The sequence below is a fragment of the Sinocyclocheilus anshuiensis genome, unplaced genomic scaffold, assembly GCF_001515605.1.
Source record: "Sinocyclocheilus anshuiensis isolate Anshui unplaced genomic scaffold, SAMN03320099.WGS_v1.1 scaffold299, whole genome shotgun sequence".
NCBI lineage: Eukaryota > Metazoa > Chordata > Actinopteri > Cypriniformes > Cyprinidae > Sinocyclocheilus > Sinocyclocheilus anshuiensis.
In genome coordinates, this window is record NW_015552565.1 from 835,955 (window position 1) to 860,757 (window position 24,803).

At 36.8% G+C, this 24,803-nt stretch overlaps 1 protein-coding gene across 1 annotated transcript; it reads right to left on the bottom strand.

Moving 5' to 3' along the window:
• Window positions 1-63: 63 nt before the first annotated feature.
• LOC107664862 (RAD50-interacting protein 1-like) lies at window positions 64-6,374 on the bottom strand. The gene is made up of 13 exons (XM_016455537.1): window positions 6,120-6,374; window positions 4,828-5,069; window positions 4,563-4,736; window positions 4,350-4,490; window positions 3,486-3,642; window positions 3,285-3,395; window positions 2,716-2,941; window positions 2,500-2,637; window positions 2,219-2,418; window positions 1,546-1,763; window positions 1,129-1,309; window positions 548-666; window positions 64-478 (listed from the first exon to the last, which is right to left on the bottom strand). Exons 1-13 carry the CDS (start codon window positions 6,342-6,344, stop codon window positions 268-270), a joined length of 2,343 nt encoding a protein of 780 aa, XP_016311023.1. The 5' UTR covers window positions 6,345-6,374; the 3' UTR covers window positions 64-267.
• Window positions 6,375-24,803: the final 18,429 nt, after the last annotated feature.

Sequence of the window (24,803 nt, forward strand, 5' to 3'; positions counted from 1 at the left end):
ACAAAAAATGTTATGTTTTATTTAACACCAAATAAGGAGGACAGCACTGAAACATGTATTAATTTATTTGTTTCTGCTGAAAGAATGTGAGCAAATCTTTTTTCTTTTCTTTTTTACATCAACATACTCTTCATATTTCCCTTCCCTTCAGTTCACTTTAAATACTGTAGATCAGCTGATGTAGGATATTTCATTCAGTCATATCGTAAGTATAACAGGTGTTTGAGTGCTTGGTAATGCTTCCTTAGTGCTGCTTCGGGTGATTTGTCATTGTTTGAGCCAGGCTGAGCGGAGTTTGAGGAGGATCTGCACATCACTGGGGGCCAGCTTATAGACTCCCAGCTCATTGAGCGCTGACTCTGGACTGGGCTGCTGATGGTTCAGAATGCCCTCATCTTCCTCTGACTGCTTCAGCACATCACACAACAGCAGCGCCGGGCCGACCTTAAGAGTCAGGATGATGCAGGCCTCCTTCACACTGAGATGAGGAAAGAGAGAAATTAGAATGAGGTTTTCCTAAATATTAGCTCTGAATAAACAAACTTACTGTTTGAAGAAGTTTTCAGGTCTCTTGCAGTAGTGTCTAAAGAGAGGGAAGAGGTTTCTGGTCATATCGTATTGAAGCTGTGCCACCCCGCCTTCATTGAAATGGTTATACAGGATCAGCTAAGGGCGAGAGCAAAAAAACGATAAACAACACACTCCAACAAAATAATGTATGCAGACTTCAAATACAGTTAATCCTGACTAAAATATGAAAGTTTTCTCTCTTTCTTTAACATTCTACATTTTTAAGTTTGATTTTGAGACTTTTAAAGATACACTACCGTTAAAAAGTTTGGGGTCTGTAAGATTTAAAAAAAAGAAAATAATACCTGTATTCAACAAGGATGCTTTAAATTGATCAAAAGTGACAGTATTTGTAATATTTCTCAATATTACTGTTTTAACCGTATTTTAAATCAAATAAATGCAGCCTTGTTGAGTATAGGAGACTACTTTTAAAAACATTTAAAAACAATCTGACCAAATCTAAACTTTTGTACATTAGTGTCAACATTAGTTAATCCACATTAGCTTATGGTAAATTAAGTTTTAACAGTGAAAAAGTTGAAGCAAGTGACTGACATCTTCGTAGATGAAGTTGTCGAGCCTCTCGGCGAGGCCCTGCCAGAACATCTGAAACAGAGGAAGACACAACATCTGCTGCAGCTGGAGCAGGTGATCCCGTAGGCAAAGCATCATGGGACATGCAGAGCTTGATAACGACATAGTGGCTTGGTCGCTCTGTGATGGCAAGGAGATCCACCTGAAACAGACCAGATTCACTTCATACACTTCAAAACCTGGTACAGAAAGAGCCCAGAGATCGCTGCTCAGATTGAAACCATTCTAACTAATTTTCTAATTCTGGTGAACTAAAGAGCCATTTAAGGGCTGCTGAGGCCTAAAACTAAACACTGACAAAAAGCACATCCTCACAAGGAATCATTTAAATGCACTGTTAACACAACTGTTGAGTTTTTAGGTTATTCCCACCCGTACCTGTCCTTGCAGTATGGCTGTGCCTTCTCTTTGACGTCTCTCATGACTGCATCTAGCAATCGTCCCAGCATGTCTCCTCGTAGCCTTTCCAGCAGGGCCAACAGGGCCTCAAACAAAGATTCTTCCAGAGAGGCCAGACGCCCCGTCTCTGTGGCCCCAAGAGGACCTAGGATCTCCTCACCAACTGACACTGCAGCCTGCTGCAACTGCAAGAAGAACTGAGAGAAAACAAAAGCATTTTGTGCATGATTTCAATCATGTTTCTGTTCTCTGTCAAGACTTCAAATTTTTTTTTTTATAATTGTATTTATTAATGGGTCAAGGACTAATAAGAGTGTACACAACAAAAATAAGGAAGAATCTTAGAAATTTACTATTTGTATTCATGTAGAATTCATATTTTTATTTATTTATATATTTTTTGCTATTTTAAAGAAATTATTACATTTAACAACGTTAAAAAAAGTCATTTAGTTTAACCATTTACATTTTAAAATATATATATATACTTTCAAAAAAGTTTATAGTGAATCTGAAGACCTTGATTGCTTTGGTTCAGGTTTGTTTATTTAGGGTTAGACTTAAACTCTGCAGGACAGTGGCCCTCCAGGAACAGGTTTGGACACACCTGACCTCATACAAATTCCTGTTCCTGTGACTCAAAAACACTTACAACATTGTCCCCCCAGTCACTGAGAACAGTGGAGATGTAGTTGGCAGCATTGAGGATGGCGCAGTAGCGAGGGCTCAGCGGCTGTCGGGACTCTTCTTTCATGACCTGCGTGAGGCGGATACGGAAATCATCCACCAGCTCCTTCTGCAAAGCCAGGAAACTGAGCTGAGCCCGCGGACACGGCAGAGAGCGGTACCGTTCTAAGAGAAGGATGGCGGAGATATTTAGAAACAAGTTTTAACCTAAGAATCAAATATGAGGATGATTTTTTTTATTGATACCTGTGATGACCAGCAGAAGGGTCATGAAGGTCTCTGCACAATCTGGTGCTTTAAGTTCATCCATATCAGTGATGTCTTTGTACTGAGAGCTCCAGGCTCCCTCTGCAGACAGCATGGTGTCCACTTTTTCCACAGCCACTAGAGAGCAACATACACAATTTAATTTATCATAGAAACTGAGAATTTGATATTCAAATTCCTAGCATTTACACTCACTCTTTCTCTCCACACTGAGCCACTTCTGGAACACGGTCTCCTCTAGTAGTATGTGCAAGATGCCGGGATAGGCTCGCGGGTAACTGTGGGTGCTGCGGAGCTCTTTTTCGAACTGCAGCACCTCGTCCACTAGGTGGCAGAAGAGAGCATCGTCGTAGAGCAATCGAGGAGTGTCGTGGGCGAGCTTCTCCTGTGCCAGAGTCAGGAGCCCTCTGCACAGCTCCACCTGGAGGACAGATTGATAAGACTTTAAGGCCTAATGATGGCTTTGATGCATTTTTTTAAAGTCGCAATAAAAAAGAATTAGCAACAGATCTTTTCAGTCATATTCTGATGTACATCCGAGTGAAATGTATTATTGAAATACATCAATAATAGCTTGCAGTCAACTGTAAGAAAGGGGCGGGGTGTAAGCGGACAAAATGATTGGAAAAATCTGGCATACGTCACTAGAGAGAAAACCGTCACTTTACTGGAAGACAGTAATTAAACTTTGTATATAAAATATGCATTTAGAAAATAGGATTTTCATTTCATACCGACTGTAACCAGTGCAATGATGAACATACCCTTGCGTTAACTTTGGCCCTGGCACGATCCAATGTAGGCTGAATCTTCTCATCCATAAAGTTGGAGCTGTTTCCCATCCAAATGAGGACTTGGGTCAAATACCACTCTGGCTGTAGAGGTGAAAGTTCATATCATATCTTATTAATGTACATTTGATAATTTATCAATAGCTTGCCTCACACAAATGTGTAATCTCTGACCTTGCTTAAGTTGTTGGTCTGGCGGTTTCCAGTGAAGTGATACCTGAACCTCTTACTGAGGGGAAGCAGCATGATCTGAATGGGCAATGAGAGTGGAGGAGTCTGGGACTGCCCAGGACGAGACAGTATTTCTTTCTTCTCTGATATAAGGTCATCACTTCAACACCCGTTAAGGAAAACGACCAGCTTCGCACCTTAAATAAAAAAAGAAATAAACAAATAAAATAATTAATAACTTAAATTTAAAAATAATTTAAAAAAAAATACTGTAAATAAAATAAAATTGTTGGTCTTAATATCTTGTGTAGTTTATCTCACACTTCGTTGTGAAAACTGAAATAAAGAAATAAAAAGAATAAATAAATAAAAACATAACATAATAACATAATATAGTTGGTCTTAACAGCATCTGGTGTAGTTTGTCTTCCACTTTAAGCAAATCGTTGTGACAAAAGATCAAACAGTGGAGTGTATTGAGAAAATGAATCTGTATTTAATAAATAAAAATAATAACTAAAAACAAATAAATAAAAATACTGTATAAAATAAAATAGTTGGTCTTAACAGCATCTGGTGTAGTTTGTCTTACACTTTGAGAAAGTCTTTGTAAAAAAATCGTAAATAAAATGACCAGCTTTGTATATTTAAAAACAGAAAAATAAATCAATAAAAATAATTATAACATAAATAAATAATACTGTAAGTAAAATAGAGCAGCATCTCATGTAATTTGTCTCACACTAAGGATATTGTTATGACCCTGATTCAATCTAACCCCTCAGGTTATGTACACCGAAACAAAAGTGTGTATTGAGAAAATGAATCTATATTAAAGTGGAATTAATTCCAGAAGATTAAGGATACGAGGTCTGGAGAGAGAGAAGTTGGGAGACCAGTAGCTCCAGCTGGCTGTTGAGCTCCTGTGCGTTGGCTGGGGGAGAGAGGGTCTGTGTAGGGGGCGAGATGAACGGCCAGTGGAACTGCGTCAGGACTTCCTCAAAATCACTGAAACAGAACCAAACTGTAATATATTTATTCTTTTAAACATACAATTCTAAATACTCATAAGTCTAATACCTGGCCAGTTTGTCTTTAAGGATCTTGTGCCAAAAGCGAAGTGTTTCTCTGAGGAAAGCCTGCAAGTGGCTACAGCCTGACTCCCTCAAACCCATGTCCAGAGAGGCCATCCTGTCTATTGCACCGACTGCATCCCACATGCTATTGGTCATCAGATACTGCTGGATGCTGTCACTAATGCAACACAACAACGAAGCGAAGTGCAGCCTGTGTTAGATGCCAATATACACCTCCGGTGCCCTCCAAAATATCTGGACACTCTTACCTGAGCTGCTCAATACGAGCCAGACATTGAAGGTACTTCATATGCCTCTCTAATGTGTCTAGCTGACCCAAGACCTGCCCGATGCTGTCAGCCCAGACCTGCGCGCCCTGCAGATGCTGCTGCAAAGTGTTGGACAAAACTCTCTCCTTCTCCAGTAAAGACTCCAGCTTCACTCGAGACTCCTCTGCCGTGGACAGGGCAGCGGACACACGCAGCGGCACTGAAGAGGACACAGTCAGCACCTGCATGCACAGACAAATGCTGCTGAAGGGTTGTTTTGGATTACAAATAAATAAAAGTATTCCTAAAAATAAATAAATAAATAAATAAATACAGAAAAATAATCATTTTTATAATTTTATAAATAACACCAAAATACTAAAATAATAATAACAGAACTATAAATATACAAAACAAAAATACTAAATACATACATAATACAGAAAATGTATGTATATATATAAATAAAAATAAATAAAAATATGCATATATATATATGGGTCGAAGAGTAAAAGGGGTTTTCAAGCATCAAAACAATAAAGGTTTAATACGGCTTTCATTTTTTTCTGTACATCATTTTATTTAGTTAAAAAAATTGAGCATAAAAAATGACTATGATACATTTTGACCATGATTTACAGAAGACACTCACTAAAATGTCATTCAGTGTAACAATTGTTTATTTACAAAAAAATCTTGTCAGCTATATTTAAAACAAGAAAGATTGAATGACCTTAAAAGACTGTATTTAAGAATCGCAGAATATGAATTGTCATTTTAAATCTTTACCAATCTTTGCCACTATCCTTCAAACAACTAGGTTTTACCCATTTGTCATCTAGAATTATTAAATCATTTAAAATATAATAAAATTTAGTATGATATTTTTTTTTTCTTTTATATATTTTAATAAGTACAGGTCAGAATAAGTATGTTGTTTCATTTTTACATAAATATATCTGTTAAGCTGTATGAGGATGGAACATAATTTCACCCATATACTGACATTTTATTTTCACATGAGTTATTTGAAACATTAAAGTAGACAATTTACTTACATTTAATATGCTTTCTTTGTATGTAAAATCACTGTTGTAAATGTAATTTTATGCAGTCGCAAATAAATAAAACAAAATACTAAATAAGTAGTCAAGCATTTGGTGTAGTTTGTCTCACATTTTAAGCCAATCGTAATAAATAAATAAAATTCACATATAAAAATATGGCTTAATTCTTTTTTATTCTTTACAACACTTAAATGATGTTAGCGGAGTCTCTGTGGCTTTATTTACCTGCTCCTCCAGCTGCTTGTTCTCTAATGTCAATTTCTCTAAAAGCCCCGACACCTTCTTTAGCGACTTAAGATCGCCACCTATCTCTTTCTGAACAAGTCCAACTACATCATCTGTAAAGTTTTCATCCTCTGAAGGAGATTCAGGTTTAACGCAATCTGTACGCTCTAGATGAGAAAGAGCATTGCTGCTGTGGTTGTTGTGCTCCATCATAGGCGCCGCCATGTTGCTCAACACGTCATCAGTGGATTTAGCCTCCGCTGCTCCCTCTAGTGGCAGAAAGTTGTTTTATTATATTAAATATTAAAAAATGCCTTTTCACACTTATCATTAAAAGAAACTAGGCCTACCAATAAACATTAATCACATTAATATTATGGTAATAATCAGGATAAAATAACGAACCATGATTGACATCATGCTTTTTAAGACACTGTAACCTTTTAAAGAAAGAAAGAAGTTCTGTTCTGTTCTTATTTTTGACAGTAGTAGTGGGCATTCACATATATGCCTATATTGTAGAATACATAATATTTTATTTATTAAAATTACTACGTTACTTACTTTCAATAATTGTAAAATACAAATTTGAGATGCTTTAAGCTTAAAAAATTTTAACCGTCAAAAAAGTTTTGACTCATGAATATTAAAATACGTAATTACGTAACTCAACACTCCAGGTACGTAATCAAAACCGTTTGCGTAATCTAATTAACATTCATGAGCTCGACCTTGGACGACGTTGTTTGTAGCGTTTGTAGTTTCTCTACCTGGCAGGCATGGATAAATACATTTATTTCGGAACAAAACGACACTTATGTGTTTAGAAACCCGTATATGCTGTATATGTATCACTATAAAGTTAAAACAAAAGTGTAAGACAATGTAGACGCATCAAGAAGTGAACAATGGAAAATAAGATCAATTGATATGTCTATTTTTAGTAAACATCCATAAAATACAAATATCGCGGCATAGGGGCGTCTATATTTACATTTTAATCGAAAAGTGTCCAAATATTTTCCAAACGTTTGTTTTGTTTGTGCGTTCCTGCATTGATAACATATTTGGCTTGCGTGCCAGCAACGGAGACACTACTGTCATCACGTTTAGTGCTGTAAAAGCAGTTATACAGTATTTAATGCCATTTCCTAGTATTGTGGTAGTGCAAAAGACATAAATCGGCCAAAAATGTTATTTATTGGCTCATTTAGTTGCAGGAGGCGCTGGTGTAAGTGCCTGCAGGCCTCTTTGATACACTTTTCTGGTTTGAGGTTTCCTGACATGACTCTGAGAGGGCTGTGCTTGCCTTGGATGGCAGAAAGGACATGAGTTGTTAAGGATCTTGAGGTTTCAGAGTGTTTGCCAAAGTCAATTCTGGCCTGAGCAGCAGCTGTATGAAGTTTCTTAAACTGGCACGTTACACCAGTCCAGCTTAGCATGGCAGTCAGCATCACACAGCGCCTTCAAGTTTATGTATAGCACCCTGAAAACTGGACCCCTTCTTCTGTAACAGTACCCAGATGAATACTGGTGAGTCTATTGTGTGTTTTGGGCTTTTAAAAAAAAAAGTACACACACAAACATATAAGTATTAATAATAATTATATATTAATTAATAGAAATATAATTATACAAATTTAAACACAATTATACATATATACGTTTTAAATATTTTATTATATATAATATATAATATTTTTTTTATTATTATCAATAATACTGAAGTAATAGTTTTTATGTGCATATACGGTATGTATATATATATATATATATATATATATATATGTTTTAAAATAAATATAATTATTTATAATATTATTTATATTATAAATATATTATTTGAGAAATATAATACAATTTAAAATAAACAACATTATCAAAATTATTTATTAAAGATATGATATGATATTTTTTTCCAAACGTTTGTTTTGTTTGTGCGTTCCTGCATTGATAACATTATATTTGGATAACACTGCATTGATAACATTATATTATATTATAATATATATAACACTCATACTCAGTCTACACCTCAAATTTGCACATAATATACAGTACCTGTACATACAAAAACTGTCTATTGTAATATACCTGCACATACAACTGTCAATTTATATATTTGTATTCCTTATTTACTTGTTCTATTTTTTATTATCTGTGTTTTTTGTTCTGTCACTGTCATTCTGTTACACTGTGGAAGCTTCTGTCACGAAAACAAATTCCTCGTATGTGTAAACATACCTGGCAATAAAGCTCATTCTGATTCTGATATGTATTATTATTATTATTATTTTAGAGTTTGAGATAGTATCATTGTAGAGTTTGATTTGTTGAACAGCCTATGAATACTACAAAAAGTTTTCTGAAACATTTTCTCCTCCCTTGAAAAGTCTATTTTTAAGTCTATTCGTTTTGCTGTTTTAACTATGCACAAATACATAGTTTATTTCATTCAGCTTGTTTTTTTTTTGCTATGTCACAACCTACCAGTCGAAACACCAGTACCCTAAAGGCATTTGTAACATATCTACATTTTCAAGCTGTCAGAAGAAAATGAAAAATTACTCAGCCAGGTGTACTACAGTGAGACAGTGTTATAGTGAGGGTAGGGGGCAATCAAGAACGCTGTTCCGGGATTGTTGATGAGCATAGCCTACTCATTTGGCCTCGGGAGAGGCGGCACACCCATAAAAATTTGGTCTCGGGCCCTGAGCATTTTAGTGATGGAAATGGCAAAATGACAATCTCCCAGTCTGAGTCAGGGAGTGAAGCCAGGCACTGCTGACAGCCCAGGAAAATATGAATCGACCAGGGAGACGGGACTGTTTAGGGAAGCTTTTGCACCATCCCAACCAACTCAGCCCCTTTTGTACAGTTCATACCAAACACTTACATATTTAGTTCTAAGTATCTCTCTCAAAAAACAAAAACAAATATCTCAAGTTGTTACTGCAATAGATACTATCAGATGTATTGAGTAAAAACATGGGTGGCCATGAGTCAGGACTTACCTGCGGGTGACATATCACTATGTCTGGCACCATCCTTGTTGCTGAAGCAAGATAATTGATGTCATTGTGAGATAAAGGTCTAACAGTCTTTTATTGTTGCTTGTACCCATGGATACATATCTCATGATTTTTGTCTTTTTTTTTTAAATAGGTCCAGAATGCATGATGTGGAACCATATGCACCATCGTAAGGTAAGTAATCTCTTTGACTATAGGACAAAGTTCATAGCAATACAATCATCCAGCAGCACTCCATAATCCCACATTACAGTCTGCCTGTGAAGTACCAAGAGTGCCTCTGAATGCTTCAAAGTGGCAGTGGGTGACCAGCAAAGTTAGCGCTATTCAAAACAGAACTGGGAGCATGTTTTCCCCACATTCCTCACCCAGCTGTTTGCGTGTGAATAGAGGGGCTGCACAAGTTTGCGTGAGAGATTGTGTGTGTGTCAGTGTCCTTGTGTGTCTGTTTTCCTGTGTCATAGTTTGGCATGCAAATATCACTGCCGCTCCATCTGAAAGCACGTGCTGGAGATTTACTACTAATCACAGGAGCGGCTTTACTGACTACATGCGCATGAAAATCGCATTCGATTTTTTGCACAGCCCTATGTTTGTGTATGTGCAGGGGTATTGTGTGGAATGTCTGACTCTGTACATGTGTGTGTGACTGCGGAGAATTCGCTTTTGGGGGCAACAGTCGCACAGGACGGTGTTATGAGTTAGAGGATGTCCTGTGGACAGGGCAAAAGAAGACTGTAAAGATCTCTAATAGTGTGGCCTTTTGATCTAGTGCTGCTTTGACATTCCAGTTTAGTTAATAAGCAGTCCAACAAGTCATCGTGAAAGCTGAAATGTCACTGTTTTTGGTAATTAAAGCCTTTATTGTTGAAAAAAAGCTGCTTTTTATTGGCTTGAATCACAATGGTGATGATGCCTCCTGTGTTTGTGGCAACATGTCTGTTTTAATGAATGTATCAATGGAATTTCTAGAAACCACAGAGTTCAAGCTGCTCATCTGTGTACAAAATAATCAGTTAGCCAGCCCTTGGATGGTGACGAGGTATTCTGCATATATATATATGTGTGTGTGTGAAGCCCGGCCCATTTCTCTCCGCCTGCTCCCGGGAGCTTGTTTTCCCAGATTTGGGAGTTGCAGGTGCAGCGTCCAGCTGCAGCTCCGCTGTGCACGCCAACAGTATGAATCATTTTCCCTCCTTTCAGAGCAGTGAAAATCAAAGCATATGGAGGACGTAAAAGAAGGGGGGGGGTGTTTTATCTGGATCTTAACCATCACTCCATTAAGCTATGTTACCAAACCGAGTGTGGAAAAAAAAGAGAAGATCCTGTGTGTATATGCGTGTTTGTGGTACGCTTTTAGATAGGGAGTGGAGGGCAGTGAAAATCATGCTCTCACAGTCGAGTTCATAGCCCTGGCTTGATTGTTTTTCTTGTCTTGGCTCATCTTGGGCCGTCGGTGTTGTCATATTGTCCATGTGCATGGAGGCACACAGGCCCTCAGAGAAACAGAGAGGGACCACACATGGAGAGCGAAGCCTCAGGGAGTATCAGGCCTGTGTGGAGTGCTTTGCCAGGTCCCAAGTCGCCTCGCTTCACTGCTTGTCATTGGATCTCAGATCTGCTGATATAATTTGCTCCCCTCTCCACTTTTAAAGTGATGAAATGTCTCTCCTTACCCAGCCCACCTGAGTATAGGTGAAGAGGTCCAGTAGGTCCCTCTGAGTAAGTGTGGTCTGTAGTTGAAAGCACGCTCATAAATGAGGTCGGTGTGGTCTGAAGATGTCAGACTAGATCAGTGATGGGCAAACTTGGCCCTTCCAGGCCACTTTCCTGCCGAGATTTGATCCAACCCTGATAAAACTCACCTGCCTGTAGCCTTCTAGTAGTCTTGAAGACAATGATTAGCTGGTTCAGGTGTGTTTGATTAGGGTTGGAGCTAAACTCTGAAGGAAAGTGGCCTGGAAGGGCCAAGTTTGCCCACCCCTGGACTAGATGCATCCACCACCTCTATTGAGAGTGACACTAACAATGCATTTTCAGTTCTCCGTTTTGTGTGCACAACACACAAAAACACATGAATATAAATGGTAAAAGTGTACTCAAGTTTTTTTTTTTACCTCTCTCTCTGCTGGTCACATAAATCTGTGGACTTTATGAAGTGACCAGCTCCATTTGAAATAAAATGGATTTTTTCTTCAGACACTGATATAACTGTAGTCTTCATATAATTTGAGTGTACGTCATTTTATTTGCTAAAATTAGTTTTTTTTACTCATCATCCAATATGTCAGTGTTATTTTAGCATTATTTCTGTATTATTATATTGTATTATTTTGGTGTTTTATTATTTTGAATGAGCTTTTATTTATATATTTTCATATTTTTTGATTTTATAATTATTGTATTATATTTTATAATATATTTTGTTTATTTAGCTTTAATGTATTTTTATTTCTGTTTTAATTTTAGTAATTGTAGTACTTGTTTTATTTTAGTTGGTTGCCAAGGTAACATTTTTTATTTTAATTTAAGTTTTTTTGTATAATATTTTATTTTATTTTAATTAACAAAAGCTATTTTAATTGTTTTAGTTTTAGATAACAATAACAACACTGGATATTGTATATTTAACTAAATATATTTTATTTAAAGGGGTCATATGATGCTTTTTTAAAGATCATTATTTTGTGTATTTGGTGTAACAGAATATGTTGACATGCTTTAACTAATTTCCCCTAATTTTAACATTTAGATCACCTTTACTGTCATCTAACACTCAAAGTTACTCTTTTAAAACACTAATAATTTATTAACACTTTTCAATGTAATCTTTAGCAAATCTCAAATTGAATATCTGTTTATTACTGTGCATTATAATTTATTATAAGCCTAAAAATTTTTTTTTTTTAAATGTTAGTTTTGTGTTTTCAATTTATTGAGACAAAATTGTTGTTGTTATTATTATTATAAATAATAATAATATCAACAACAACAACAAAATATTCGTATTTTATATAAAATTTTAATACTGGCTAGTGGCTACTTATCAGTTATACTCCATAATATGAAAATACTTATCAGCTTGTTTGCATTGTCCATAATTTTTAATTTCTATTAATTACCATCTTTGCGTAAACTTTTCAATAAGGGAAAAATAATAGCTTGCATCTTGTCATATCAACTTCAGGCTCAACCAGTGGTGTAAGTTTGGGGTTGGACTTCCTGTTTATCTAAACAACGATAGGAAAAACTTAGCTTTTGTTGTATGGTTTACAGACTGTAACTTTAATATGTAGCTGTAAAATTTAAGGCTCATCTGTATCAGACACTCATTCATTGTACTTCATGGGAGTCTTCTAGGATTATTTATAGTCAAGTGAATAAAACAGACCTGTGAAATCACTTTCAGCCTCTCTGATTGCTTTGCAATGCCTAAAACATTATAGAGTTATGTGAGTGACAATTGCAGTCATTTATAATGCCCATATGTTTCTCTCTTCTCATTTATATAAAAAAAACACAATTGACTGAAATGGTTTTTGACTCACAGTGCAATGCTTTTACCATCAGACAGGTTAACTGCAGTGATGTCTGGCACCTGAGATTGGAGTTATTTCAATAACACGGTTGTTCAACAAAACGGTGAATGACTGAATCAAAGAAGACTAAATATTTGTGACACACCACCAGACTATATGGCACCTGGTGATGCGTGATAAGCCATTGCAAATTGATATTAACTGTTGTTAATGCATTGTTTTGTTTGTCATTGCTGTGGCTGTTATGGCTGGTATAATTTTTGGCTTAGAGGGTAAAAGTAATGTCACTATGACCAAATCTCATTTCAAGCAGCACTTTATCTGCTCCATTAGTCACTCGTTACCTTTTAAATGTAAGAATAGCAGCCCTTATCCAGTCTTATTAACTTTTGCGTTTATGTTTGCTCTGTACTTCTCTTCAAGTGGCATCAGCCCATGCTGCTCTAGACGTCCTGGGACATCAGTACTCTAAAGAGCGTGTGGCTGTCTGTCATCAGCGGGTGTCGCTTGGCTCAATCTGGCTCTTTCAGGCCTGTCACGTCTCTCAGCAGCATGCTGTTTGTCTTCCTTCTAATAACCCTCCACACATGCCGAGGTAAGACATGCTTACCTTGAGTCTGCTGTGTGTTGTCTGCTGGCATCCCTCAGCCACGAGCCAATCAGATATGTTTTTCCAAACCATGATAAAACAGTAATTATTCACCAGAACAGTTTACAGTGATTTCTGTAGCAGAGGGACCTTTGACACAGTAACATGCCTTAAAGAGGTCATATGATGTTGCTAAAAAGAACATTATTTTGTGTATTTGGTGTAATGAAATGTTTATGCAGTTTAAGATAAATCACATCATATGACCCCTTTAAAATATCCCACTTACTACTTTTTTAAAGTTAAACAAATCCCTTTTTGTGAGAAAAAATTGCTTGTACCAAATGTATTTCTGTGATGTTTGAAGGTATAACAGCTCATTTCTCTTACATTCAATTCTGGGGCTGATGAAAGAAATTAAACTTACCCTTGCAAGCTGGAAGAGAGACTGGTAGGCATAGCCATTGCCTTGACGTACCTCTTTGTAAGCATTTGCATTGAGTTTGGTATAAGGTTGTCAACTGGTGAGTTGTGGTGCAACAGCTGCTGCTTGTAATGTCTGACACAATATATGAATATTGATCTAAATTAAATAATATAAATTATAGCATATAGATTATATAAATTAGTCATCTAATTCTATTAAAAAATAGAATCTAATAGTTTTAGAACAAAAATTAAGGGATTTAGTTCAAAAGATTCAATTTAGTAGTAATAGAATATATTTATAATATATAATATATTCATATAATAAAATATATTTTAATATATTATTTATATTAGTAACATTTAATTTTTAAGTACTTTTTTGAAAAATTAATATTTATACACTATACCGTTCAAAGTTTTGGGGTTGGTAAAATTTTGTAATATTTTTGAAAGAAATCTCTTATGCTCACCAGGGCTGTATTTATTTGATCAAGAATACAGTAAAACAGTAAAATTGTGAAAAATTATTCATTTGTAAAAATTATTATTTTAATATATTTTAAAATGTAATTTATTCCTGCGATGGCAAAGCTGAATTTTCAGCCGCCATTACTCCAGTCTTAAGTGATCCTTCAAAAATAATGCTGACGATGCTGAAATATTTCTTATTATCATTGTTGGAAACAGTTGAATAATTTTTTGTGGAAGCCCTTTTTAGGATTCTCTGTTGAATAAAAGTGTCTTTCTGGTCTTTTTTTTCATTTATTTTTTTATTGCCTCCATGCCAAACGGGGGGCAAAAAAACCCCCCAAACTTTTAGACCGTTTTGTACTCTATGTGCAGTGGTACTCTTAAAAAATAGTCTAAAGTTAATTCATGTTAGTAGAGTTTGATCTGCTTGAGAAGGAAATGTGACATGTAGAATTTGATGACCATGCACTGCAATTCTATCAAGGTCAGCATCCAGGAATCTCATCCACCACAGTGTTTTGTAATCACAATCTATTATGGGACACTTAATTAAATATATGCCATTGTGACAAGTAAGGATGGGGTTTTTTACCAGCTAAACTAAAGAGAAAGAAGACATCTGAGGAACATTTTCCAAAGTGAATCATGTAGGTAATGAAAGTGTTTCTCTCCTTAGTACAGTATCTGGTGAAATAATGCAATTAAAACCCATGGGTGATGTCATGCAGACAAATGTTTCGTAGATTGAAAGTCCATCAGTCCTGTGAAAAACAGGAAAAAAAGAAAGAAAGAAAATAGTGTGCGTTCAATATGTTTTCGCTTATAGGATTTGACAGGTTTGAGGTGAAGAGAAAGAGAGGAGGAGGAACGCACAAAAAAAAAAAAAGTTGGCAGGGAAGAACCGCGAGCGCGTGGCAAAAAGATTCAAGTGCAACGGAGGCGGGTGAAGGGCCGATAATGGGGGGAGCCTGAACAAGAGCTGCTTTTTTCATTTAACCCCTGCCTACCTCTTTACTTTGCTTTGATTTAAGAAAATGCTAGGTTTTGGAACAAAGACTTTAAACATTAAAGATGAGAAATGCTTTGGTTGGATGCCAAACTCGGGCTTTAATTTCATCTTTGGCTAGCAGGTGTTTTGAAGGTCTGCATGTCTTAGTATTTGGTTTGTACCTTTTTACAAAGTCCTTGAAAAATCTCGATGATCTTGTTCTCTTGCATGATTTGAGATGAGCCTGGAGCAGAGGATCTTGAGTTTGGAAGCAAGAACATTTGACCAACTGTACAAACTGACCGCTGTTATTGTGGTTTTTATTTCATGTCATAACATTTCTCTGTTTTGGAATTTTTCGAAATGCAAAAACCTTCTATTTATTTCCAGATTTAAATGTAATTTTTAATCCCAGACATTGCTTCAGGCCTTTGGAAGAAACAGTTTTTCCTCTATATTTATCATTTTTAAAGGTTTGTAATGATGGACCATCTTGGATTTTGTGGATCTGTTTGGTAACTGATGCCGACTATACTTTCCGAACTGTATGATTTAAGTAAAATGTATCAGACAGACATTTTGCAAACTGTCACTCTGGCTTGCTAATGTTTTGAATGGAGACCACAGGTGTTGTCTACTAACTGGGTCAGTCGTGAGGAGCTTTAGTTATATGGGAAGTGATGTGACACCAAGATGAACTGCTGATTGCTGACCTCATAGTCAGTCCAAAAAGAGAGCATTATTGTCCTTTCTTTTTCATTCCCTCAAGGGAAACAGACTGTGTATATCTAAAATCACATATTCCTACCATGAGAATTCCAGTTTAGAAAATCCAGCTCATCGGTCAAGCCAACTAAAGTCTACGTCGAGAAGACAAGATCATATTGACTGATTTTGGCATGGGTCCATTTTTCTGCTTTTACTGTGGATTGGCTCCTGAGAGTGAGAGTGCACAGGCTTACAATGATAAGCTATTTTTGTGGAACTGCGAAGGACGTTTTGACTGTTGATGAACATATGAAATTTCAGATAATGGTCATTTATTGGTGTTCTGAGATTCCTTTACATGTGAAGGGCGGGCTAGTTAAACACTTTGTCACTCTTAAAGTATCTCCTGACAGAGGATTTTTTTCCGTGGTGCAATTATTGTACATTTGAAGAGAATAACATTTAATAGTTGCATCACTGACATGAAATTAACATTATGTCCAGATCTTTTTTTTAAACTACAACCCTAAAATAGTTATTTACCATATATTTAAGCATATATAAATATATTATAAATATTTTTTATTGTAATAAGTTCATACAAAAACAATTATATAAAAGCAGTTTTAAATAAAAATAAAAATAATTCAAATCAATGTCCCAACCTGACATATAGAGGAAAATAATAAAGGACACCCACAGAGGACACCTTACAGGACCCATCATAATGCTGTGTTAAGTCTCTTAAAATATCAGACAATTTGGCCTTTTTATGACATGCCAAAGTTAGTTCAGGATATAAAATGTCAAATGGTACAACCACTCCAATTTTTTTTTTATTTGTACAAACAAATAAAAAATATTTATACAAATAGAAAATATTCAAACAAATAAAAATATTTACCTTGAAAATATATTTTAAAACTTTTTGGAAAATAAATAAGATGTTACTTTTTACTTGATGGTTACACCACATGACAATTTTGGAGTCATTCAATTGTGAAAATTGTCGTGAAAATTTTGTTTACAAGCTATTCATAACCATATGGAACCAACATAAATACAAATTACATTGCTTAAGCTTGTTTAACATTTACTTTTATTTGACATTGACCCAAATATCAATGCCCACCTTTCAAATTAAACAATATTAGGCATGTGTATTCAAGCTCCCTGTTCTGTCAGAACATTGCATGTTGGCATCAGACGTTTATTAGGCTGTAGGGAGCATAAAGCCTTCTTTTTTTTTATTGCATTTCTTTTAACACATTTCATAACACTTTGCACTCACCGTAAAATCATTGAAAGCCTCGTTGGGACAAGGTTTCATACTTGGAAGCAGGAGACTATTTGTTCAGTATGTAAATCATGATGAAACAGTGAAAAAAGCATTCCCTCATTGCATATATATATATATATATATATATATATATATCTCCATGCCTCTCTCGACTCTCCATTTATAATCTCGAGTGGCTCGCTAAGGAATAACAAATTGGAAACCTGAAGGAGAACGTTTACCGTACTAAATAACACCAAGGTCAGTTTAGCGAGCATTAGATTTGTTTTTCTTAGTGTTTGGAGGGAAAGACTGAAATCGAGAGGACTGCATTTCATCCTGCTGTGCTCTTCATCTTGCGTTACATAGATTCAGACAAAAAAGCCCAGGGCCGCAGTACTCAAAACATCACTATGAAAATGCATGACAGAGGATGAAACCTAATTCTGTTCTAGGCCCTCAGTCTAAATCAACTTTAGTTATGGAGAGGGCTGGCAGGGAGCTTTGGTTCCACAGTTCACGCCAGGCCTCTCGACACGCAAGCTCCTGAGGAGCGTTTGCCAGTGTCCTCGTCTGAACTAGCCTGCTGATTGATTTGCACCGAGGTTCCAGCCGCCCCTCTCCCCAGCCTCAGCAGGTGGTGAGTGTTTGTGACTTAAACCAGGGAGCTATCAGGTTGCATTCATTTCTTTAAAATATCATTGATAAATATGGTGGAATAGCTCAGAAGCATCAAACCTCATTTGTTTTACACATATAGTCATAATCTCATTCTGGAAAAATAGTCTGTAGCTGTAAAAACAGATGTAGGAAATTATTGTTTGTAACACCAGATATTTAAAAAAAAAAAAACATAGTTCACCCAAAAACAGAGTTATGTTGTTTTGAAACCTGATCATGACTTGATTTTTTTCCTGTGGAAAACAAAAAATATATATATTTTGGAAATGTGTCAGTGTTTTTTTTTTTTTTTTGTCCATACAGTGAAAATCAATAAGGTCCATTTAAATTTATTCATTTAGAAAATCATTTAATCCAAACTGACTTACAAATAAGAAATACAAAAGTTAATGGGGTCAAATTGTTTCAGTCTTTTAATTTCAAAGTATAACCTTTTGTATTTTAATTGTACTTCTTCACCCCAAAACTAAAGGTTTTTAATTGCCACCTGTGTTTCCATGAAACAAACTTTAACCTGGAACCTTTCCATTGCACAAAAGGTTCTTCAAACAAACAAATAAATAAATAAAAATAAAAGGTTCTTCCCAGAACCCCAAACAATTCTTCAATGGCATCACTGTGAAAATAATAATAATATTTTGGAACCGTTTTTTTTTAAGGGTGTAGAACCTTGCCATTGCACAAAACATTTCTTTATAATTACTCTTTAAAATAAATGTTCCAAAAGGGGGGTTTTGCAGTGATGCCATAGAAGAACCATTTTTGGAACATCAATTCCAATGAAGAACCTTAATTTTTTAGAGTGATAGTTAAAGGTTCTTTTAAGAACTGTTCACTGAAAGGTTCTTTCGGGAACCCAGAATGGTTTTTCTATGGCTTCTCTGTGAAACCCCCTTTCGAAGTGTTTTAAGAGTGTTGGGTGAACTATACTTTTAAAAGGCAAAATATCATTGGCACCACTGACTGAGTCGTCAATAGTTTACATACCGTTTTTGTAGTTGTGACAAAGTAATTTAGGCTGATTTATGCGCTTGCACTAGATTGTTCTTGTCTTGGAGAATTTATTATCTGAAGATGCAGAAAACTCATGAATATTTCCACCATTCTGGAATGCTAATAGTCTTCAGACTTAGTAGCGATCAAGAGTGAAATAATTTATTTGCGAACTTCAGAGCAAATGCACCTGTGCAGTGTGTTTTTTGGAGGGATTCCTAGAGGGCGAAGCATCAGGCTATTGGAAAGTTTCGTGGTTTCGGGAAGCTGTGCATCGGAGGCCCGTGGAGGGAGGTGCGATTTTTAAAAGTCACCTCTTTCATTCAGAAAAATGTCCGGCGGCTGGCCAGATTCAAACACTTGTACAAACACGCCATCTCCTTCGCTCGTTTCCAGCTCTGTCAGGCCTTCCCGCTGGGTTCAGTTTCCACTGAAGAAGCCCAGTCACTTCCAGGGCGTCTTTTGACACTGGTATTTGTCTAGTAGTCTATTTGTTTAGTCTACAGTCTAAAGGAACTGCTTTGTTGTCATCTGCTGGGATTGTGATTGTACCGTAACTAAGCTGCAATCTCAGCGGCATGCATGCACACCTTGGTGTGAGGTAATGACTTTATGGCCGGGTGTGTTTTGTGTGACTGACATGGAAGCAGACCTCAACAGCCCTCACACCTGTTGCTGCTGTTTTACTGCCATTTAAATCCAGCTGTGCATTTTAAGGGTAATTACAACTAACAGGTACCCTCTCCAAACCGTGATTTGAACCTCATGGCATTAGCACAGAACCTCACAGGCGTCCAATTAATGGAGGCTGTTTTCCATAGAAACTGCTTCTGTTTAATATCAGCAAAACAAATTGTGTCTGGCTCTTAACGAAGAGAAAGTGAATCCAAAAGTGCAGATTTGATGAAATGAAAAAGTAATGGGCCAAGCTCATCACTTTTGTGAGTTTTGTGATTGCCACAAGGGAGCGCTTATGCTACACAGGACCATCTGATATGATTCACTAAAACTCGTCGAAAGTTTGTTTCAGTCTCTGAACTCTGTGTGTTGGTTAAATATACGGAGATATATTTATTTGGCTCAAATGACAAGTAAAAATTTGTTTTGCAAATGACACTAGTAGCTGTTGTTGGGATGCTTAAGGGAGAGTTGGCAAACATCATTTTAATAGCAATTATTTTGCACTAACAGTCTCTGTGTGTGCAATATTAAGCTATTATATGAAAAGTGCTGTGTAGAATGGCTATAGTTTTGCTTTTATTTACTTATATATTAATATTCTGCAACCGTAAGCAGGGTGAGAATGGTGCCTCACCTCTTCTGGGAAGGGAGGTCCCATCTGGAGTGAAGGGGTGTAGCATGTTTCTCTTGTGGGAAACTGTGTGAGTGTTTGTCGCTGTGTGCAGTGGACTTGTCTTTTAGTGGGCCTGCCATATCTGAACAGCTGTGGAGAACACACCTACAGATGTCACAACCCATACCTCATTAAAAAACAAAACAAAACAAAACATTTTCCATAAAAATACAATAGGGTGCAAAAGTCTCTGACCATAGTTATTTTTCATTTAAACCAGAAAAAAAAAAACAGTTTTAGGTTTTTCTAATGTTCTGAAATTCAAAAAAATATTTTTATTTTCAAATTGATTTTATTTTCAAATGGAACTTTTTTCATGCAAACTATGATGATAATTTTTTATTAATTCATGCATTTATTATTATTTTTTTATCATTAGGAAATTGCAAAATACCACAGAAGCATTTTTGCTATTGGTCTCAGTCTTTTGGGCTCCACTGTGTATATTTTTGTCTTTAAACTGCTTGTTTTTGGTCCATGTGTCTGTGTAAAATTACCTAAAGCAATTCATTTTAGTGATGTGTTGCAAACATAGATGCTTTAAAGTCTTTGAGTTCTTTAAAGTACTTTGTACTGTAGTGCTTAATTTTTTTGTGCATAGAGAACAGTTATTTAGCACTAGCTGCAGTTAGTGTGGTCATTGAGTTTTGCCACATGAGCAGAATATGAGCAAAAATATTGATAAACCACATGTATTTCACAGCAGTAATTCTGCACACTTGTTTTTCACACTATAAATAAAAAAGACAGAACTCTAATTTGAATTCTTCTGACATCTAAATCTCTGCTATCTGCTAAACACATTTCACTGGGCATGTATAATGGGCCCTTACTGGCCGGTGAAGCGGGACAGACTTAGTCATAGTTACTAAAGGAATCCGTTAACTTGAAAACACCCCCTCCCCCACCAGATGAACCTCACCACAGTGCCTGCGCAGAATCAGAGCTCTTTTAAGAGAATTTAATCGGTCTAATTATTCAGTTTTCTCATAGAATGGCTCTTGGCCTGCTTGGAACGGATTCTGTCTGGGTTTTCAATTGAATTGGCCACGCTGGACTGAATTGGCTTTGAGCAAGTGGTGCAGGAAACATAAAGTTCCTATCCTCTGAATATTCCTTCAACTCACTGAGCTGCAGTGCTCTGTGCAGACAGAGAGCTCTCAAAGTGCTGCCTAAAACACCCTGGGATGATGTATACATTGAAAATAAATGCAGAACCTGTTTCTGTCTGAGTGGATTTTAAAATAAACTGCTTCCTGAAAATTAATGTCCTGGAACAACATTTTTTAGTCTCCCATTCATTTTCTATTAACATAGCACAGAACATTTCACCCCACTATTGCAGCACAGTAAGTGGGGCAGCGACAGATATCATTGGTGTAACGGGTGATGAGATTTAAGATAATGCTTTTTTTCTGCCAGGGGAGCACTTCAGCTCATTTAGCGTGTGCACACTGGCTAAGCTTTAAACTGGAGCGTATAGAAGTCTGCTATTTACACCGCTTTGATCTTCAAAGAAAAACATGGGATTTACGTACATTGAACCTGGCTGTGTTAAGGCGTCTATTGTTTCAAACCAAGTCTTATTATTGGCATTTATTATACAGGGCTGTGGCATCCGCTCTCTGTGGTCACATTCATTAACAGTGTTTTGGTGTCTTGTTTCACGTGTCTCTCCGCGAGTGGGCAAAACAGGAAATGAACTCTGTGAAATAGGTCAAACTGAAGTTCCTGTTTCACCTCACTCTCAGCTCTGTCTGGTTTGTGTTTGCTGCTCAGGGGCCAATGAAATGCTCAAGTGAAGCTTTAATGTTCTGCATGAGAATTAAATTATTTCTGCTATACCTTTAAATAAACACAGAGCAGACTTCATCAGCTTTGTTAAAAGCTAGTTCACCAAGAAAAAAAAATTCGGTCATCATTTACTCATCCTCCTGTCATTTCAAACCAGTTTGCATTTATTTTTTGATAATATTTTGGGAAGTAACCGTGTTTTAGTCCATACAATGACAGATAATGGGGTCCCCTATACTGATTATCATTTAGTGGACAAAAAACATTCTTCAAAATGTCATATTTTGTGCTCCACAGATGAAAGAAAGTCATACAGGTTTAGAGCAACATGAGAGTGCAGAAATTATGACAGATTTTATATTTTAGATTGAACTACCCCTTTAAAAGCACATTAGTTTTTCTAGGCGGTGCCAACGTGACCTGTAAATCGGTGCATTATATATGAGGTTTCACTCCTTTTCGTGTGCCATTTGACTTGAATAGCAAAACCTGTTTACTAATCTGAGGATTAAAACTAATTTGGATCATGCACAAGGAAGCGCTTTTTTAATGCAAGCTGGTTAGTGTTCTTCCCCTGAATGCAAGGCTTTTGTTAAAGGGGTCCTATTATGCTTTTTCACTTTTTAAATTTTAGTCAGTGTGTAGTGTGTATGTTTGGGCATAAAAAAAGATCTACAAAGTTACAAATCTCAAAGTCCACTCCAAAGGGAGATACTTCGTTTAAAAAAATTTTTTTTAAGAACTACAACGAACGGCTTGTTTGGACTACAGCGTTGTTTTCCGGGGTTTGTAATGTCACAAAGCGGCCCACCCCAAAACAAAATCAAGACTTTGTAAAAGAGCATAATAGGACCCCTTTAAACGCTCTGGACTTGTGGTTAGAGTAAGAGCGTGACAGCTCATACTGAAAAAGTGTGTAATGACCTTGTAACCTCTCCCCAGATAAACATAATATGACGACTTTGTACACATGCCAGTCTTCCTTAGAACGTACTTAGCGCTAGGTTAAAATCTGCAAGACAACACTGCACGTTGCCTAATCAGACCTTGTGCATATGATCTCATAAAAAGGCTGTAAATACAGTGCAAGCCGCATGCTGTGCACGTACACAACAGACACGTGTACCATAAAAAAGTAAACATACCGGCTTGGAGCGAGACACACCCATGCACACTTGTGGCCTAACATGCTGCAGACACAAAGTACATGGAGAACAGTAGGCTTCATGTGTTTTGGTATGAGAAGGGGTGTTTCCTGAGCGATCGTGTTTGTTCGGGGAAGTGTGGTTGGTGCAGTAGAGTTGATCTAGATATCGTTTTTTTGAACATGCAACCGTGTCTGTTCCTCCCCCCAGCTGAGATCTGCAGGTGCTGCGAGTCAAAGTCTTCGCCTGGATGTGCTCCAACTCTGTGACTTGGAAAGAGACTCTTAGGTCTCTGTGTAGAGGGGGCATTAAATGTTTAAACACGGTGCTAACAGCCTGCTCAAGTATCTGAGCGGTCCCTGTGGTTATTCAAATGTTTCCATGGTTACTTTTCACCCAATCGGATGACTTTGAATCCACTCTGACCCTCTGAGCTGTGAGCTGAAGGTTCCTGTTTGCAGAGTAGGTTTGATTCCTACCTCCTGGGGCAAAAGTGTTCGGCTGTGGAGGTCGGCCTTGGATCGGTTATTTAGTGCAGTTTTAACCCTCCTTCTGCACCCATTTTAATTAAAGCATTTGTCAGCAGAACAATAAAACTTGTTCTCCATTGTTTGTTAGGCAGCTGAAGATCCAGCATGGGGAGATTATGAGGTCTGTTTAAGTTCATGCCAGCACCTATAACATTTTATTTGGAGATAAAATAAGGCTAATATTCCTGTAAACATCTCTATGAACTTTTCCTCTGAAAAGCCATGCCCCATGTCACCCATTGATTCGATATCAGTAGTCGTCAAATGACTGAATCAAAACCAATACGTAACACTCCCACGGTCATCTGACTTCACATCTGTTGTGTCTGATTAAAACGCAGTGCCTTTGATCAGTTGTTTACGGCAGACTTGAAAGAGACTGCAGAGCAAGGGAAAAAGGAACAACTCTCAAATTCAGTCTGAAGCTGATTCAAAGTACATGCAGATCAGAGGATGAAAAAAGCAGTACAGCAGCTCCCAATTTAATAAACACTGTTAGGTCTGAATTGAGGCTTCTCTGACAAATATTGTCTTTGGAAGAGCTCCAGCTTTTTTCCTTAGATGAATTCGTGCCAAATGAAAACTCTTCCAGCCCAGAGTATTCTCTAGAGCCCTGAGTGTTGTTATGGAAAGTGGTGCGGGGAAGAATGCCCTCGTCGTACCCTGTCAAGGTGGATACTATAATTAATTTTCTGCAAAACCAGTATTAAAAGACAGAAAAAAAGAACACTTTCTTTGACAGGGGATTTAAACTTCTTGAGCCAACTTGTAAACAGAAACAGAGCCTGCTGCCTGGATTTCTCTTGTCATGGAAACTCAACCTGCTTGTCAACCCTTTAGTGTCACTAAATAGTTATTGGAATAAATGTGCGTGTTATTGCAGCGATAATATCGACAGTGGTTCACTACTTTATTTTTTTAAGGCTTTTTGTCCTTCAGTCCAGCCAAGTAATATTATTCTGATATTAGGAGTGATTTAAAAATCTGGTTTTGATCAGAAAGGCATGTAATGACTGAGTCTTTGGGGTTAGATTGGTGGTAAATTTTCCTGTAATCCTGTTTTGTTTTCCTCTGTTTGGCCTATGCCCTTTGATAAGGGTGAAGAAGTAGATGTGCTTTCTACCAGGCAAAAGTAGCATGCGTAATGCCATC

What these genes read in the sequence shown, in the direction of transcription:
- LOC107664862 (XM_016455537.1), bottom strand. Translation starts at nt 6,344, where the DNA reads ATGGCGGCGCCTATGATGGAGCACAACAACCACAGCAGCAATGCTCTT. An exon ending in GCTCAGTGTGGAGAGAAAGA is followed by an intron (nt 2,638 to 2,715) that starts GTGAGTGTAAAT and finishes GTTGCTCTCTAG; the next exon opens with TGGCTGTGGAAAAAGTGGAC. An exon ending in CCTGAAAACTTCTTCAAACA is followed by an intron (nt 479 to 547) that starts GTAAGTTTGTTT and finishes TCCTCATCTCAG; the next exon opens with TGTGAAGGAGGCCTGCATCA.